The sequence below is a fragment of the Amborella trichopoda genome, chromosome 1 (genome assembly GCF_054954075.1).
Source record: "Amborella trichopoda isolate Santa Cruz 75 chromosome 1, AtrichopodaSantaCruz75HAP2 v2.0, whole genome shotgun sequence".
Classification (NCBI taxonomy): Eukaryota; Viridiplantae; Streptophyta; class Magnoliopsida; order Amborellales; family Amborellaceae; genus Amborella; species Amborella trichopoda.
In genome coordinates, this window is record NC_142336.1 from 36,382,702 (window position 1) to 36,397,934 (window position 15,233).

Genomic DNA, 15,233 nt, shown 5'->3' on the forward strand with positions numbered 1-15,233 from the left:
GTTAGTTCGGTCCGATCGTGATAGCTACATATAAAAGAACTAACAAAAAAAACTTTTCAAAACTACATGACAGTTCTAACGTATTTCTCTCTCGGTTCTTTGGACCAAGCCCCATTCATCTTTCTCTTAAATTTTTAGTTGATATAGTTTTTAGGGCACATATACTATACTCTAATATACTCTAGTGGGAGTATAGTTTATACTTACTCACTTGTCAGAAGACCTATTTGGGAGGATTGTTTTTTTAATTTGAATTTTTGCAAACCAACTAAAAATCACAAGATGACTAATTTCAAGAGAAGAAATTTGAAATTTCTAATACATAGATCTTTCTCTCAAAAAATTGGATGATCTCTACTCAATCTCGTGACATTATTTTTTTCAAGTGAGCAAAAGGTGCAAGTAGAAAATCTTTTATTGAGACTATAGATTGAAGAGGTTATATTCCCAAAGTTTGGGGTTCTAAGAGTCCTAAGTGTGATTTTACCGAAGGGATTAAATAGACAAAATACTTTTTAGGCCTACTTGTATAGGAAACTGTCAAGAATTAGAATCCAATCTTTTGTAATGGATTCCCTTAAGATGGTTTAAGGAAAGGAGCTGGGGATATGGTGGTAGCACCCCTCTCTAGTCACCACATTATGGTTTTCATTCTTATTGATATTACCGACTAATATTTTAAAAAAACTAACTCCCAAACTATTTGAAAAAAAACGGATAGGAGCATGTCTTCTCCACTATAAAAAAAAAAAAAAGACTTTGTTAATATGGTTTTGTTATCATGAAAAAGGGCAAAATGCATAGGATCTCATGTGAGTGATCTGATACTCTTTAAACATGGCTTTGGACACTGACTTCTCCTTTTCTTTTCTTCTCTTTCGTTTTTTATTTTTTATTTTATTTTTTTACAAGCACATTGGCTAATCAGATGTGTATATCTTCCTCGACCATCTGGCTGTCTCTACACAAGAAAATTTGAAACCCTAGAATTTATATTCAAGTTGTTGAAGCAAGAAAGAGACTATCTCTTCGCCTTGATAATGTTGAATTTGTCCTTCACATTCTCTGTCCTCATGCTCACAAACTGAAATGCAACAATAAGAACAAGTAAATCAAATTAGAAGAGTGCAACCATGGAAATAAAAGGCAAATATACAGATAAGGAAATAAAACACCCAGTTTTTTTTGTCTAAGCTGATAATGGACGATAAAAGAAGGCGCACCCATACACAAACCCAATAGTTCCATACTTCCCTTCAAAATCTTTTGGAAAATTTTGTTTTACCAATTCATTTTGGATCTGCCTTACTCATGGTATAACTCTTGATAGAGCAGAATGACAAAATAGTATTTATATAACCGACCCCATATGATTTGGGATAAAACTTGGATCATGATAATGATGAATCAATTTTGATTCTTTTGTTGAGCTATTTTTCTTCTCGACTACACAAAACTATAACATTAATGTTGTGATCTCTTCGATAGCCTGAGATTGACAACATATTAAAAACAAAAGCTTTCTACATCCTTTTGTTATCATATTCATGTGATGGAGATAAGCAGTGGTCTGGATTTTGATTGAGCGACTACCAACAAGCCGACAACAATGTCAAACATTAAATTCATCTTAACAAGTGCAGCTACACTTCCCATATCATTGTTATCACCTCATTGATAATTGCTTGTTCAAGAACGGTCATCAATCGCCCAGAATATATAAGCACATAAGCATAGTGACTAATACAACAATTTCAAAAATCAAAGTCCTTAAACAAATTTATCGAATATAGTTGTGTTTTTTTTTTTTCATTTGGAAGAAGGATTATGGGCATGCCTTAACAAACGCCAAGGAAGGTGCAAAGAGATTTTACTGTGTTGGCAATTTTACAATTCGTTAATTACAAGGGGATTTACGTTCCACCTTATATTTAGTAAAGGATGTGGTTCGCATGAGACTGCTGCTTTACAATGAAAAGCAAAGCCGCACCCTAAAGCCCTGATAGAAAATATAATTTTGGTTTCGAAAATCTTTATTGTTACCCAAAAATTTATTTCCAACCCTGATTACAAAATTTGAAACCCCAAAAACAGTGTAAATCCAATGGATGAACACTTGAAAATGAATGATCCGATATGTGTTATAAAAATATTTTTTTAGGACTTGAAATCTTTTCCTTTGAGATCTATAATTATAGATTTTGCGATGATCAAATCAAAGGGTTTTCATAAGAAAAAACTTGTCTCGGCAAGATTTGCTTCTTGGCTTTAAAATCCACGGCCTTCGGGATTTTTACGTACAGATTGGGTAAAATTATCAAATTTATCGATTGGTTCATAAATTTGATAATGCGAGCCCTACTCCCCATTTTTATTATTATTTTTTCCAATTCTGCTCTAAGTTTGATGTTTCAAATACCGAACCATTTATTTATTTACTTTTAGTTTGACATTTTGTGAGGTGATTCAATGTCCAATATGTCGAACTGCCACATTTGTAGGGGTGGTCCCATAACTGCAACATCGGATTGCCCTACATTGCCCAATATTGTCTATGGGGCAGTCCGATGTTACAAATCAGATTGCTTTTTTTCATAGTTTTTCTATAATTTAGCTTTCTGCGTTTTTGAAGATCGCACCATTTTGTAGCTACTTTTTTTTTTTTTACTAACTATCCATTGTCTAATGTTTAAAAGCTCATACCACTAAAATATAAAACACTATAAAAATGTGGGTTCAATATTTGTAATATCAGACAGGCCTAAAAAGAAGGATGGGCAAAATAAATTTAGAGAGATCCCATGTAGCAATTGTTGAATCCCTTGCAAATGGCGCAACATCAGTATTTTAGACATCGGGCAGCAACACAAATGTCAAAAAAAATAAGTGGTTCCAATGTTTTGAAACATCGAACCGAGGAGATAGAAATACCAAAAATCAAGAGAGTAAGACCTCACAATAAACTTATTAAACTTATGAGCCAAAGGATAAATTCAGTAATTTTAACTGGACGTACAAATCTTTATTTTTTTGTCATCTGAATTTATGACCACCATTTTGAAAAGCTATAGTAATTTACACCGACTCACCCACCCAATCAAAAAGAAAAGAAAGAGAAAGAAAAGACATGTAAACAAGAGATTACAATCACTCTCGTCTATCAAATTTTAAATAAGTAGTCATAAGAGTGTCATCAACTAGACTCAAAATCTGATGGTCGTAATTGTGATAATAAAGATAAGGGTGTGGTTTCTATAAGGTTGCAACCTTACACAATCCAATTAAGGCGCACCTCTAAATTTTGTCATAATAGGTAGTTTCGGTGTAAAAAATTCTTAAGATTATCCGAAAATCTATTTTCATATCCAATTATAAAATTTTAAACTACATAAAAGTTAAAATCAAGTAGATCTATAAACATATGAAAATCTTGCAAATAGACAATTTAGATATTATATCGTAAAATGCACTATTTTTGGCACTCAAAATCTAACTTTTTTTTTTTTTTTTCATATTCATATATCTCGACGTCGAGATGATCAATTAGAGGGTTTTTCAACATTAAAACAACCTTTTCCGATGGATTTTTAAGGTGCATCTTTTAAAGTTGCAAACCCTATATAAACTTTTTCTCAAAGAGAAATGGTTTCATATCCACAAAAAAAAATAAAGGATAATAAGATGTGGAAAGTGGGGGCAAAGATACAAAACAAAAACAATGCACGCCTTCTTACCTCCAAGGATAGCTGCTCCTTGGTTCCTTGTATTCTAAAATATCCAAATTCGGAAGCCCTAACCAAACTCCATTTGCCAACCTATACCAAGAGACCAGGATTTGTCAAGTAATATGAATAGAAACAGCATTTTACAAAGACTAATCAAACACAAGGAAACTTATGAACCTTACATCTAAGAGTTGAGCAATTTAATTTTTGATAGGCTATTTAAAACTTGATCAAAAGAAGGATATACTATTTGAAATAAGATCAAGGGAACCTAGTAAAATGTCAAATAGTTCAAGTTAAATACACTGTTTGGTGATCCGGATCGCCCCGTTGGATTTTTTATTCAGTTCGACAAATAGCGATTCAGATTCCTGGACCAAATAAACTATTTGAAATAAGATCAAGAGAACCCAATAAAATGTCAAATAGTTCAACTCAAGGTTTAAAGTCACTACTCGGTGATCCGGATCAACCCTCTGGATTTTTTATCCGGTTCGACAAATGGCGATCCGGATTCCTGAAGCAAATATTAAAAGTTAAAAACTTTGAAACAAAAAAAAAGTGGGGTCGGTTCTGACCCAGTTCTATTGAGAGACTAGGCGTGTCACAGGCGAAGCCAGCCGGTTCCTAATATTTTTATAGGAATCAGTTTAAGATCGATGATTACAGATTTAGTTCGGATGATTATGATCGGAATCAACATTTTTTAAACATTGATTCAACTCTTAGATGTGATTTGATACATTTCCTTGAAATATACCAATCTTGAAAGGGAAAAGTTTATATAGAGCCTAGGCTCTAAACAATCAAATTAGAGCCTTCCTCAAAACTTTCACTAGAAGAGGTTGTTTTGATGCCCAAATATCCTCAAATTGATCATCTCGACATCAAGATGCATGGACTTGAGAAAAAAAATGGATTTCAAATTTTGGAAATAGTGCATCTTGTAACGTATTTTTTGACCGTCAATTTTTAAGTTATTCAAATTTTCATAGATGTACTTGATCTATACTATTTTTTAAGCTTTAAAATTTATAATTAAAGATGCAAATATATTTTAAGGCTAGTCAAAGATTTCGAGTATCAAAACCACATTTCTCGACACTATTTGAAGGTGGGCTCTAATTTAATTGTTTAGAGCCTCAACTCTATACAAACCGCATTGATCTCTAAATAACAAAAAAAAAAAAAGTGTAAACAAGGAGAGAGATATTACGATAATGGGGAAGGCATCTAGGCTAAAGCCAGCCATTCCAATGATAGCATGAATAGGGGCAGTGTAGTTGGTGTTGTCATAGGTGTCTAAGCCACTCTTATCCTTGTTTGGCATGCCCTTGCACTCCCCCTCATACAAGAAGCAGCTTCTCTCATAATTATGAACATGACCAAATAGAACTAAGTCTACCTGTTATTATCATAACAACCAAACAACCCTAGTAGTTAGTACCAAACCCACAGGAAGGATCCTGTGCTACATGTAGTGTACTGTTTGTGTGCTTCATGCAATCTCAACCATCCATCTGATTTGGCAGATGATGAAGATGAACCATTCTCCATCTCCCTAGCTGTCATTGAAAATCAATGGTCGAGCTCCCGTGCAAAAAAAAAATCAATGGTCGATCTCCCGTGCAAAAAAAAATCAATGGTCGATCTCTTATGTGGTAAGTAAACAATATGCTCCATGTGGTAATTCATGTAGATGTTCCCAAAATGAAATATTATTTTGTAAGAGAAACTTGTGATCTAGATGTAGTGCTTTGGATGCAAAGGCTGCAATACATTGTTTAAGATGTGAATCCCAAGCTTTGGATGCAAGGGCTGCAATACATTGTTTAAGATGTGAATCCCAAGCTTTGGATGCAAGGGCTGCAATACATTGTTTAAGATGTGAATCCCAACAGATCTACTCATGTAAGTGATCCAATTATTCATGAAAGATTAAGTATTTAACATTGTGCCCATATCTTTGATTTAATTTCAAAATACCCATAAAAGGCCAATTATATTGGTAAAATATTCATGTGTATTTCAATAAAATTTTTAATTTTTAATTACTTTATTTAAATCAAATGTTATAAATTATCTTAATTATTATTTAATTTTATTCATTTTGACATTATTTATAAATTTAATTAATTTTCTAATACTACTTTATTCCAATTTTCATGTTTAAATCCAATTCTTATGTAGTAATAATTCTTTGTTATTTTGTTGACAATAAAATTGTTGAATCTATTTCCAATTCTAGCTAGATTTCCTTTTTTAACTTAGGACGCCATTAGCATGTGGCCAGCCTACATATTATAGAAATGCAGGCTTGGCAATAAATATATTTTTTAAATATGATTTGATCTTAATTTTTAGAGAATATGTAATCTTTAACATAGAGATCATGAATATGATAAATAAATAAAATTTGAAAACTAAAAATAATAAATATATTAAAAAACATTTGGACCGTTAGTTACAATTGTTTTTAGATGGACCACCTATTTGCGTTCATCTTTAAGATGGATGTACATCCAGACCACAAATTGTAGAAATGCGGTACGGCCCGCATGAAACAATTGTTCTTTAACTTATTATAATATTTTAATTTTTGAAGTTTTGAATTTTTTTCCTTTATTTCCCTCATTCCTGTATATTCTCTATAGTTTATTTTTAAGAGATGAATTTAGGCAATAAATGAGGCGGTTTTTTAAATGAGAGGTAGATATGACACTTTTTTTATAATTCTTGTTGCATTCGGTAAAAGATCTCTAAAATTGAGAGAGAGTGCGTGTGTGAGAGAATTTAGCGAAATGGGAGAGACAATGAGATAGAACATGTAATTTAAGAGTCACACTTCCTTTTATATTTATTTATGTATGTAGTTGGGATATTATTTTTTGGATAGAATCTATATTTATGATGAAAAAATAGGCAAAAAGCTTAGGAAAGGGGCTATGTCATGGTGGTAGCGCCCTCGTACTTAGTTTCCATGTTGTGGTTTTCAATCCTGTTTACACCACCCTCTGACACCTTCAAAAAAGCTCTCTCCCTAATTTATACCGAAAAAATAGGTACGGGCAGGTCTACCCCACTGAATTACCTAAAAGAATTTCAAAAAACAAAAGTTTTACCTTGTGTTTCATGAGGAGTGGCTCAACTGCTTTTGTGAAGCGTTGATCTACACTTGGGATTATACCTCCTCCTTGTGAGGAATACATGGGCCTGTGTCTGTTCAATCAAATCTCAACATGCTTAGCCCTGAAGGCTATTAAAAGAATAAAAAAAATATAGGTATTGTTGTTATTCCATTAAAAAAAAAAAAAAACTTTTGTCAATTTCTAAAATAAGGCTGCAATGGTACATGAAACATCACGAGCCAAAATATAACGAAATAGAGAGCAAATAATGACAGGTATTGAGGCCTCACGGCCAAATGATTGACTCAAAAGTTAACCAAATTTCAATGAAGATGGGGGCAAATTAGGGCTGGCACCGGGCCTGGGCCTGGGCCTGGGCCTGGGGCATGCGGGTCTGGTCTGGGGCAGGCCAGGCTAATAAAATTCTAAAACGAAAAAACAAAAAAGATGGTGGTCCGGTCTGGAACAGGCTAGGCAAATAAAATTTTAAAAAGAAAAATCAATAAGGGCGGACCAGGCTGAACCGAGTTGGTCCTAACCTAGCCCCAGCCCGGCCCTACCCGACCCTTGGGTCAGCCTTCGGGCCTATGCCACAAAATCCAATTCCCACATTTTGTAGCATAGGCCCTAATTTTTAGGGCCTGGCGAGGCCAGGCCACCCAACCAATTGCCACCTTTAGGGCAAATAAACAAGTAATCTGATATTGAAAATCAGTAAATTATCGAAGTTCCAAAATCATACCCTGTGAAAATCACCCATGGTGTCTTTGATCGGTCCACAGATGCCAGGTCCTTCTCTATCCATTTGTACTATTTCACACCAAATACGAAGAAATATAGAACTTCAAATTTCTACCAAAACATACAAGTCCCCACAAAACATCTAATTGTGTATGACTTGGATCCCATTTGATTCAATTGTTTCGTTTTGGAAATTAACTGGTGTCTAAAAGGAACTGCTTTTTCCGATCTTCAAAAGAATTCGAACTTCAAAGGAAAATGAGAAGAAACATGACACGAAACATAAGGAAAAATTTGAAAATACCTGCTCACTTTCTTGAGTCCAATCATGTTCTGTTGAAATGACTGTGAAATGGATGCTGCCCATGTCAATGGAATACCATGGCTTATCTTTTGAAGATGAAGGCATGGGAAAGTAGGTCTCGTAAGGGATTCCACATTCTCCCCCTGAGTCTGGTGTTTCGTATACCGACCCTGAATCCACATAGTCTCTACAAAAAACAACCATTTCTTCATTCACAAACAAGAACAATTATTTTCAAAAAGGTCACACTTTTCTTCTTTTTTTCATATAAATTAGAGTTATCCTTGCAAAAAATGTATAAAATACCTTTCATGGTTTCCAATTGCGGTCATGTAAGAAACTCGAGAAGCGACAGGGTGGATGAGATGAAGGAAGTAATCCCACTCCACTAGAAATCCTGTAGCATAGCTGATGTCTCCAATGTGGAACACTGCATCTACATTGCCTGAGGCCACCTCCTTTTCTATGGCTTCGATCACCATGATTGATCCTGGCTACAAAATTCAGAAATATACTTGGGTCATCATTAAACTCAATGCCTGCTAATGAATAATTTAGTTAAGAGAAAAAGCATAAATTCCAACAAAATTAACCACAAAATTTTAAGTAAACATTTCAAAGTGATAGCCTATAGTTCACCTGGATGAAATGCTCAACTGATAAATCTCTAGGAGCCTTCCCCATGTCACCAAATGCTACGATCCGAACCTTATCGGACCCTCCCGCTGTGGGAGTGTGAAAATTGATCTTTTCACTCCAACCAGCAGACTCACTGTAAAATAACAAAAAATATTAAATAAACATATGAGGAAATATCTTAATATCAACAACATATGAATAATATCATCCCATTAAAGGAAATATCTTAATATCACCAAAATATGAGTAATATCATCCCATTAAAGGAAATATCTTAATATCAACAAAATATGAGTAATATCATCCCATTAAAGGAAATATCTTAGTATCAACAAAATCTGAGTAATATCATCCCATTAAAGGAAATATATTAATATCAACAAAATATGAGTAATATCATCCCATTAAAATAAATATCTTAATATCAACAAAATATGAGTAATATCATCCCATTAAAGGAAATATCTTAATATCAACAAAATATGAGTCATATCATCCCATTAAAGGAAATATCTTAGTATCAACAAAATATGAGTCATATCATCCCATTAAAGGAAATATCTTAGTATCAACAAAATATGAGTCATATCATCCCATTAAAGGCAATATCTTAATATCAACAAAATATGAGTAATATGATCCCATTAAAGGAAATATCTTAATATCAACAAAATATGAGTAATATCATCCCATTAAAGGAAGTATCTTAATATCAATAAAATATGAGTAATATCATCCCATTAAAGGAAATATCTTAATATCAATAAAATATGAGTAATATCATCCCATTAAAGGAAATATCTTAATATCAACAAAATATGAGTAATATCATCCCATTAAAGGAAATATCTTAATATCAACAAAATATGAGTAATATCATCCCATTAAATAGGATAGATATGGGGCCTATTTTTATAAGGGGCACTCTTGTTATTTTATGCTTCTTTTTTCTATGAATTCCATTATTTGGTTTTTTTTGCATTCATTCTTCGATGAATTCCATTATTTTCTTTTTGTTGCATTCATTCTCCTATGAATTCCATTATTTGTTTCTTGTTGCATCTATTTATCTAGGAAAAACTATTGTCATTTTTCGTCTTATACTAAGTGTTGTTTTTACTGGTACCCTTTTATACTAGCTTGGTCTCCAGCCAGTGGTTTGTATGCTGATGCAAAAATGCATAAAATTGTGCATTATTTTAACTATTTATTTTTTATTTTCTCTCTTTGATTTTTAATGGTTTTCTTTCATGGGTTGATAATATCTACTTCCCATGCATCATGATCATGGTAGAAGACATACTCATCAAACGAACTTGGAAGTATGTAATTTACAATTTTGTAGTAAAAACTGATGATTGGTTTTCATATTTCCTACTTGGTTACTAAATAAGGGAAATGGTTTGATAGGGCAGCCCTATCAAAATAAGTAAAGCCTTACCTCATAACTCATCTAAAATTTCAATTCAAGCATTGAGTAACTGTTCTATGATCATCTCAGCTTGAACATTATTGTTATAAAAAAGAAAAAGATTTCAAGCTCTAAAAATAGTATATATTGTAACAAATTATTTAGACCCTATATTTCACTCTCAAAATAAGTATTCATAGATCTACAAGATCTATACCTTTTTTTTAGCTTCAAATTTTATTGTCGGTGTTAGAAATTTATTTTAGAGCCATCATGGAGATTTCCCTTGTGAAAAGTACTATCCGGAGGTGGATTTGAAGTGAGGATTTAATTTGTTTTCATAAAACCTAGGCCTTATAGAAACTTCATCAATTAAATAAGGGCTGACCTACCCAAAGAAAATAATTGGTTCTCTAATTAAAAAAAATTACCGATATTTTCCGATGAAGAAGCAGATATCTTATGTTATTTCTCTTTCAGATGTGCGAATGAGTCATTTGGGTAGTAAATCTTAAACTTTGTAACTTTTACATTAAAAGTTTAGTCATTGCCAGAAAGACTCGTGGATAGAATCGACTCTGAAGTAGGGATGGCAACGGGTCAGGTCGGGACTCGGATCACCCAAAAATTAAAATATCTATGTATTTAACTATATTTAAATATATTTCATATAATGAAACCCGAAAAATATTACCAGACCTAGACCCAGACCTGACCAGCAGGATCCAAGTTTTGGACCTATACCCAGATCCGGATCAGATCTACCCCCAGGTCCCTATACGGGTCTGGGTACATTACCACCCCTCACTGAAGTCATTATTGGAAATTTAACAGGAAGGTCTAGGTTGTTTAGATGTCTCTGTAATCTTGTGGACTATATTAATAGTACTTTGTTGGTTTGTCAAGGTTCAATTAAAGGATAGTCAACGATGGAGAACGAGAGCGCTCCACCAAAAGATGATATCACTTTAAAGATGGGTCCCAATTAGACATCTGACAACTTGGCCTCTAAGACTAAAACGTTTTCACTTAGGACCCACATGTACAAATACGGGCTTGGCAATCAATAAATTTTTTAAATACAATTTGATCTTAATTTTTAGATAATATATAATCTTTAACATGAAGATTATTAATATAAAAAAATAAATAAAATTAGAAAAATTAAAATAATAATTATATTAATAAAATATTTGGACTGTTAGTTACAATTATTTTTAGATGAACCGCCTATTTGCGTCCATCTTTAAGATGGATGCTTTAGACATCTAGACCTCATATTATACAAATGTGGTCCGGCCTGCATGAAACAATTGTTCAATTTTAAAAGGTGTGATTTGCATAAGGTTGCAACCTTAAACAATCAAATTAAGGTGCACCTTTGAATTTTATCATAAATGTAATTTTCATTTCAGAGAGTTTCCGTGACTTTGTCCGCGTCAACAAAAATGATTGATATATTGTGGACACTAGACGAATCGGTGTGAATTTTATCATAAATGTAATTTCGATAACAAAAAAAAAGGATAGCTTGAGAATTTATTTTCATCGCTAGTTATGAAATTTGTAACTTCAAAAATAGTTCAAATCAAATAGATCTATAAACACATGAAAATCTTGAAAATGGACAATCTAGATAATGTGTTGCAAGATACCCTATTTTGAAACTCAAGATCTATTTTTCTTTTCATATTCATACATCTCGATATCGAGATAACCATTTATAGGGTTTTTCAACATCCAAACAGCTATTTATGGCAGATATTTAAAGTGCACCTTAATTCTACAATTTAAGGTTGCAGCCTTATATAAACTTTATCCAATTTTAAATGTTAAGAGTTTTCCTTCTAATAAATTTTCTCAAGAAAGTATCATTCTCAATACGAGTAATTTGGTTGTTTTTAGTAAAGGTTAAAATTTTCCTAAAACTTGTATAAAAGTTTCCTAAAACATTTTGTCCCAATCTTGGATTAAAATGGCTAGTGACATATATAGAATTGTAATCAATACATGGATGGAGGACTATACCCTAGTAACTTGCCTAAAACATTTTATGAAAAATAAAGAACAAAATTAAGAGACTTAAGAAAATATTAAAACAAAATATATTAGTGTTACCTTCCATATCTGTAAGAATAGGTTTGGGAGGATTGTAATCCTGTCATTACAGCTGAGTGTATGTAACCAGGATCATGCCATCCAAAATCTTTTGCAGGGCTAGCTAAATCGGAAGCTACCAAAACCAAAAATCCATGAGATATAATTAATCCAAAAATGTATTAAAGAGCAATGTCAATGAATAAAGATCACCAAATCTTGCCTTTCCATGGCACACAAATCAAATTTGGAGCCTAACAAAATCTACAGTGTAAATATTTCCAGTATATATACTGTAATTTTAGAAAAATATTGCAAGGCTTCCAAAAAGAATTATTTAATATCATGGAGTTTGGCATTTATTTCTTATTTTTACAAAACATTTTCAAAATAATTTTTTTTAAAAAAATAACCATAACCTTACAAAAAATTATTTCTTTCAATGGATATCAAATAGAAAACAGTATGAGTAAAAACATAAGCTCAAAAGAAACCAATTTCAATTTGGGCAGTTAATTTTTAGTTTTTTTTTTTTTTTCTTTTTTTCTTTTTTTTGTGTATTTAAGTGTTCTTGCAAATTTTAAAGAGAAATAAAAGTTAAAATTTGAGTTTGACTTATACTCACTGCACATATCACCCCTGGTGAATGTGGAGACTGTGGACTTTTGAGATTTGCCGTCCCCATATTGGACTTCTTGTGGAGAACGATCTCCACTTACCCAAGTTAACCTCATCTGCAATTCCAAACACTCCAATCCTCATCAGTCCTATTTAGGCTCTAAGAAATTTAACACACAAAAAACAAAAACCATTTTCACATAAAGATACAACTTTCAAATACTAAGTTTCATTACGAATCAACTGAGAAGAACATATTTTTCAAAAATAAAGGGATTAGCTATTACAGAGGTCGCAGTAGAATCGATGCTTGAAAGATGGCCATAGAGAGGCATTTTCGGATTTGCAAAATTCAAGGGTTGAGATCTCCTCAAAATGCATGGTGTCTCAAAGCCTCCTGTGAAAAACACAAATTCTATGTCGGTCCTTATATTCACAACATGAAATGTGATAGACCCACTGCATGTTCTTAGCACGCAGACATTGCTGGCATGTGTTCGACACTCTTTCTTCCCACATTTGAGATATGAAGGGTCCATGCTTAAGAATTGGGCCTGCAAATTGTGGATCAAAGTATCAGGAAAGAGAGAGAGATTCTTATCATTGAGGGATTTGGTCAGGCTCAGTGTGCCGGAACTCGCCTTGGCTAGGGGTTATGCCCCGTGGCCAAGGTGAGACGGTGAGTTACTCAGCCGAGTTCGCACATGGCCTTTGGGACTAAAAAATTTTAATAATAGAAAATTTGTAGTAAAAATACAGTGAAACCTAAAACAACTTTACAAAGTTAAAACAAGCTCATAATTGTATAGAAAAACTGGATTTAAAAAACTGATTTAAAGTTCAAAAAATTTTAAAAATTTCAAAAAAGAGGAGAAAAGAGTGATTATAGCAAAAAACACTCACCAATCTTTGCCCGGTACATCAAAATCGTATACAAAAAAATTATACAACAATCCAATTGTTTTTACAGTTTTATTAGAGTTTTCTGCAGTCTTTTTATATCCCCGATTTGTAGACCCAACTCAGGAAAACTCACCCAACTCAGGCAACTCGGGAAAACCTCTCAGGCGAGTCACAGCACACTGGTTAGCCTTATTAATTGTTTCTCAATTTTATTGTTTCAGTTACAACTTTCGGTGTTTCATCTAAAACCCGAATAGTTTTGGTTTTACTGAAGTGTTTCAATTTTATTGTTGCAGTTACTTATTCATGCCAAAAGAAGAATCTAAACCTTTGTTCCCAGAAATGTAAGAAAAGTTCCAACTCTTTTACATAAGTAAAGTTAACTAGTTGTTAATTCTAAATATTATAGATTCCAATTGGCTTTGCCCTTAACAGGGGTTGTTTTCCTTGGTTTCCATTCAAATTTTAATTCTCCCAAAATTCAATTAAAAGGATTTTTCATTCTTAATTCATTAACTGAAAAAGATTGAATTTATCATTACCTTCACAGGGTAATGGCAGAGAAGAGGAAGGCTGCTGAAGTCCCCTGTTTGCTGATACATTATAGAATTGACGGGACAGCTTGATACACTGTCATCACATACTAAAAATTAAGATAAAAAAAAAAAAAACTTCAAGAAAGCATAAAATTTAATGTTATATTGAGGGAGAAGCTTCAAAGTTCAATCCTATCAATCATAAAACAAACCAAAAGTATTATGAACAAAACCTTTCTCTTAATGGTGAATTATAATTTCCTGTTATTACATCTCCTTGAATATAGGCCACACCGTGTCATTGATCAACAAATTTAAATTCAAAAAAAGAAACTATATATGAAACTGGTGAAAATTGAAAAACAGAGAATTCTTCTTACTCTGAATCAGAAGGTGAGATCATGGCAACCCAATCGGATTTATCTGGAATTATCACCCCACTAACTGTAACAGTAACATTCTGTTCGTTCGCAAGGGGATCAACAGAGGTTACATTGATTGCAAGGTAAGGATTAGGGTCAGGACAAGTTAATAAAGATCGTCGGTTTATTAACCGAAAACTTGATATTCCAGTGAACCCATACAAACCAGAAGGAGAATTCTGAACATTCCGGCCACACACAAAGGGGATAAGGGGGCTAAAAAGAACCAACAAAAAGATGGGTTGCCCCACCAAAGAAAACCATATTCTTTTGGCCATCTCCATTGAAGCAATCAACCTCTGGTATGTCGAATTCTTTTGTAAATTCACAATCAAATTCGAGTATGAACAATTCGTTTGCAATTCTCTATCATATCAGTCTCTTTTTTTCCCCTTGTTTTTCCTTTTCCAGATTGTTTTCTCTGATCTGATTTTATGGGGTATTGCATTCTCATAGTTTTGGGTGGCTCGCAGGTTTATATAAGCAACAATTTGGAAGGATACGGTGGACCCTCAGAACTCCCTGTAAAATTTGGGAGAGTAAGAATTCCGTTATTTGGCAGTTGGCGCCAACTTTTGGACTTCCAATTCATATTGGAAGTTCTCTCTGTCTTACTGGCACATGAGGACACGTCTAAAAGTCTCCCTCTGTTTCTTCAAATTAAACCTTATAAAAAACTATTAAATGTAAATCTCTCTCTCTCGCACAT

At 33.1% G+C, this 15,233-nt stretch overlaps 1 protein-coding gene across 3 annotated transcripts; it reads right to left on the bottom strand.

Moving 5' to 3' along the window:
* Positions 1–836: 836 nt before the first annotated feature.
* Positions 837–14,979, bottom strand: LOC18433249 (putative inactive purple acid phosphatase 27). Of its 3 annotated transcripts, XR_016046799.1 has the most exons (15): positions 14,483–14,979; positions 14,109–14,196; positions 12,951–13,217; positions 12,671–12,779; positions 12,067–12,181; positions 8,538–8,670; positions 8,205–8,392; positions 7,899–8,085; positions 7,596–7,663; positions 6,848–6,944; positions 4,942–5,130; positions 4,181–4,242; positions 4,030–4,096; positions 3,735–3,815; positions 837–1,084 (listed from the first exon to the last, which is right to left on the bottom strand). XR_016046799.1 is itself a non-coding variant. In XM_006843343.4 (13 exons), the coding sequence occupies exons 1-13, from the start codon at positions 14,806–14,808 to the stop codon at positions 1,022–1,024; spliced, it is 1,911 nt and encodes a 636-aa protein (XP_006843406.2). In that variant the 5' UTR covers positions 14,809–14,979; the 3' UTR covers positions 837–1,021. The 3 variants fall into 3 exon arrangements, 1 of the variants encoding a protein (XP_006843406.2); XR_002280749.2 differs by lacking the exon at positions 4,181–4,242; XM_006843343.4 differs by lacking the exons at positions 4,030–4,096; positions 4,181–4,242.
* Between the last annotated feature and the right edge of the window lie 254 nt (positions 14,980–15,233).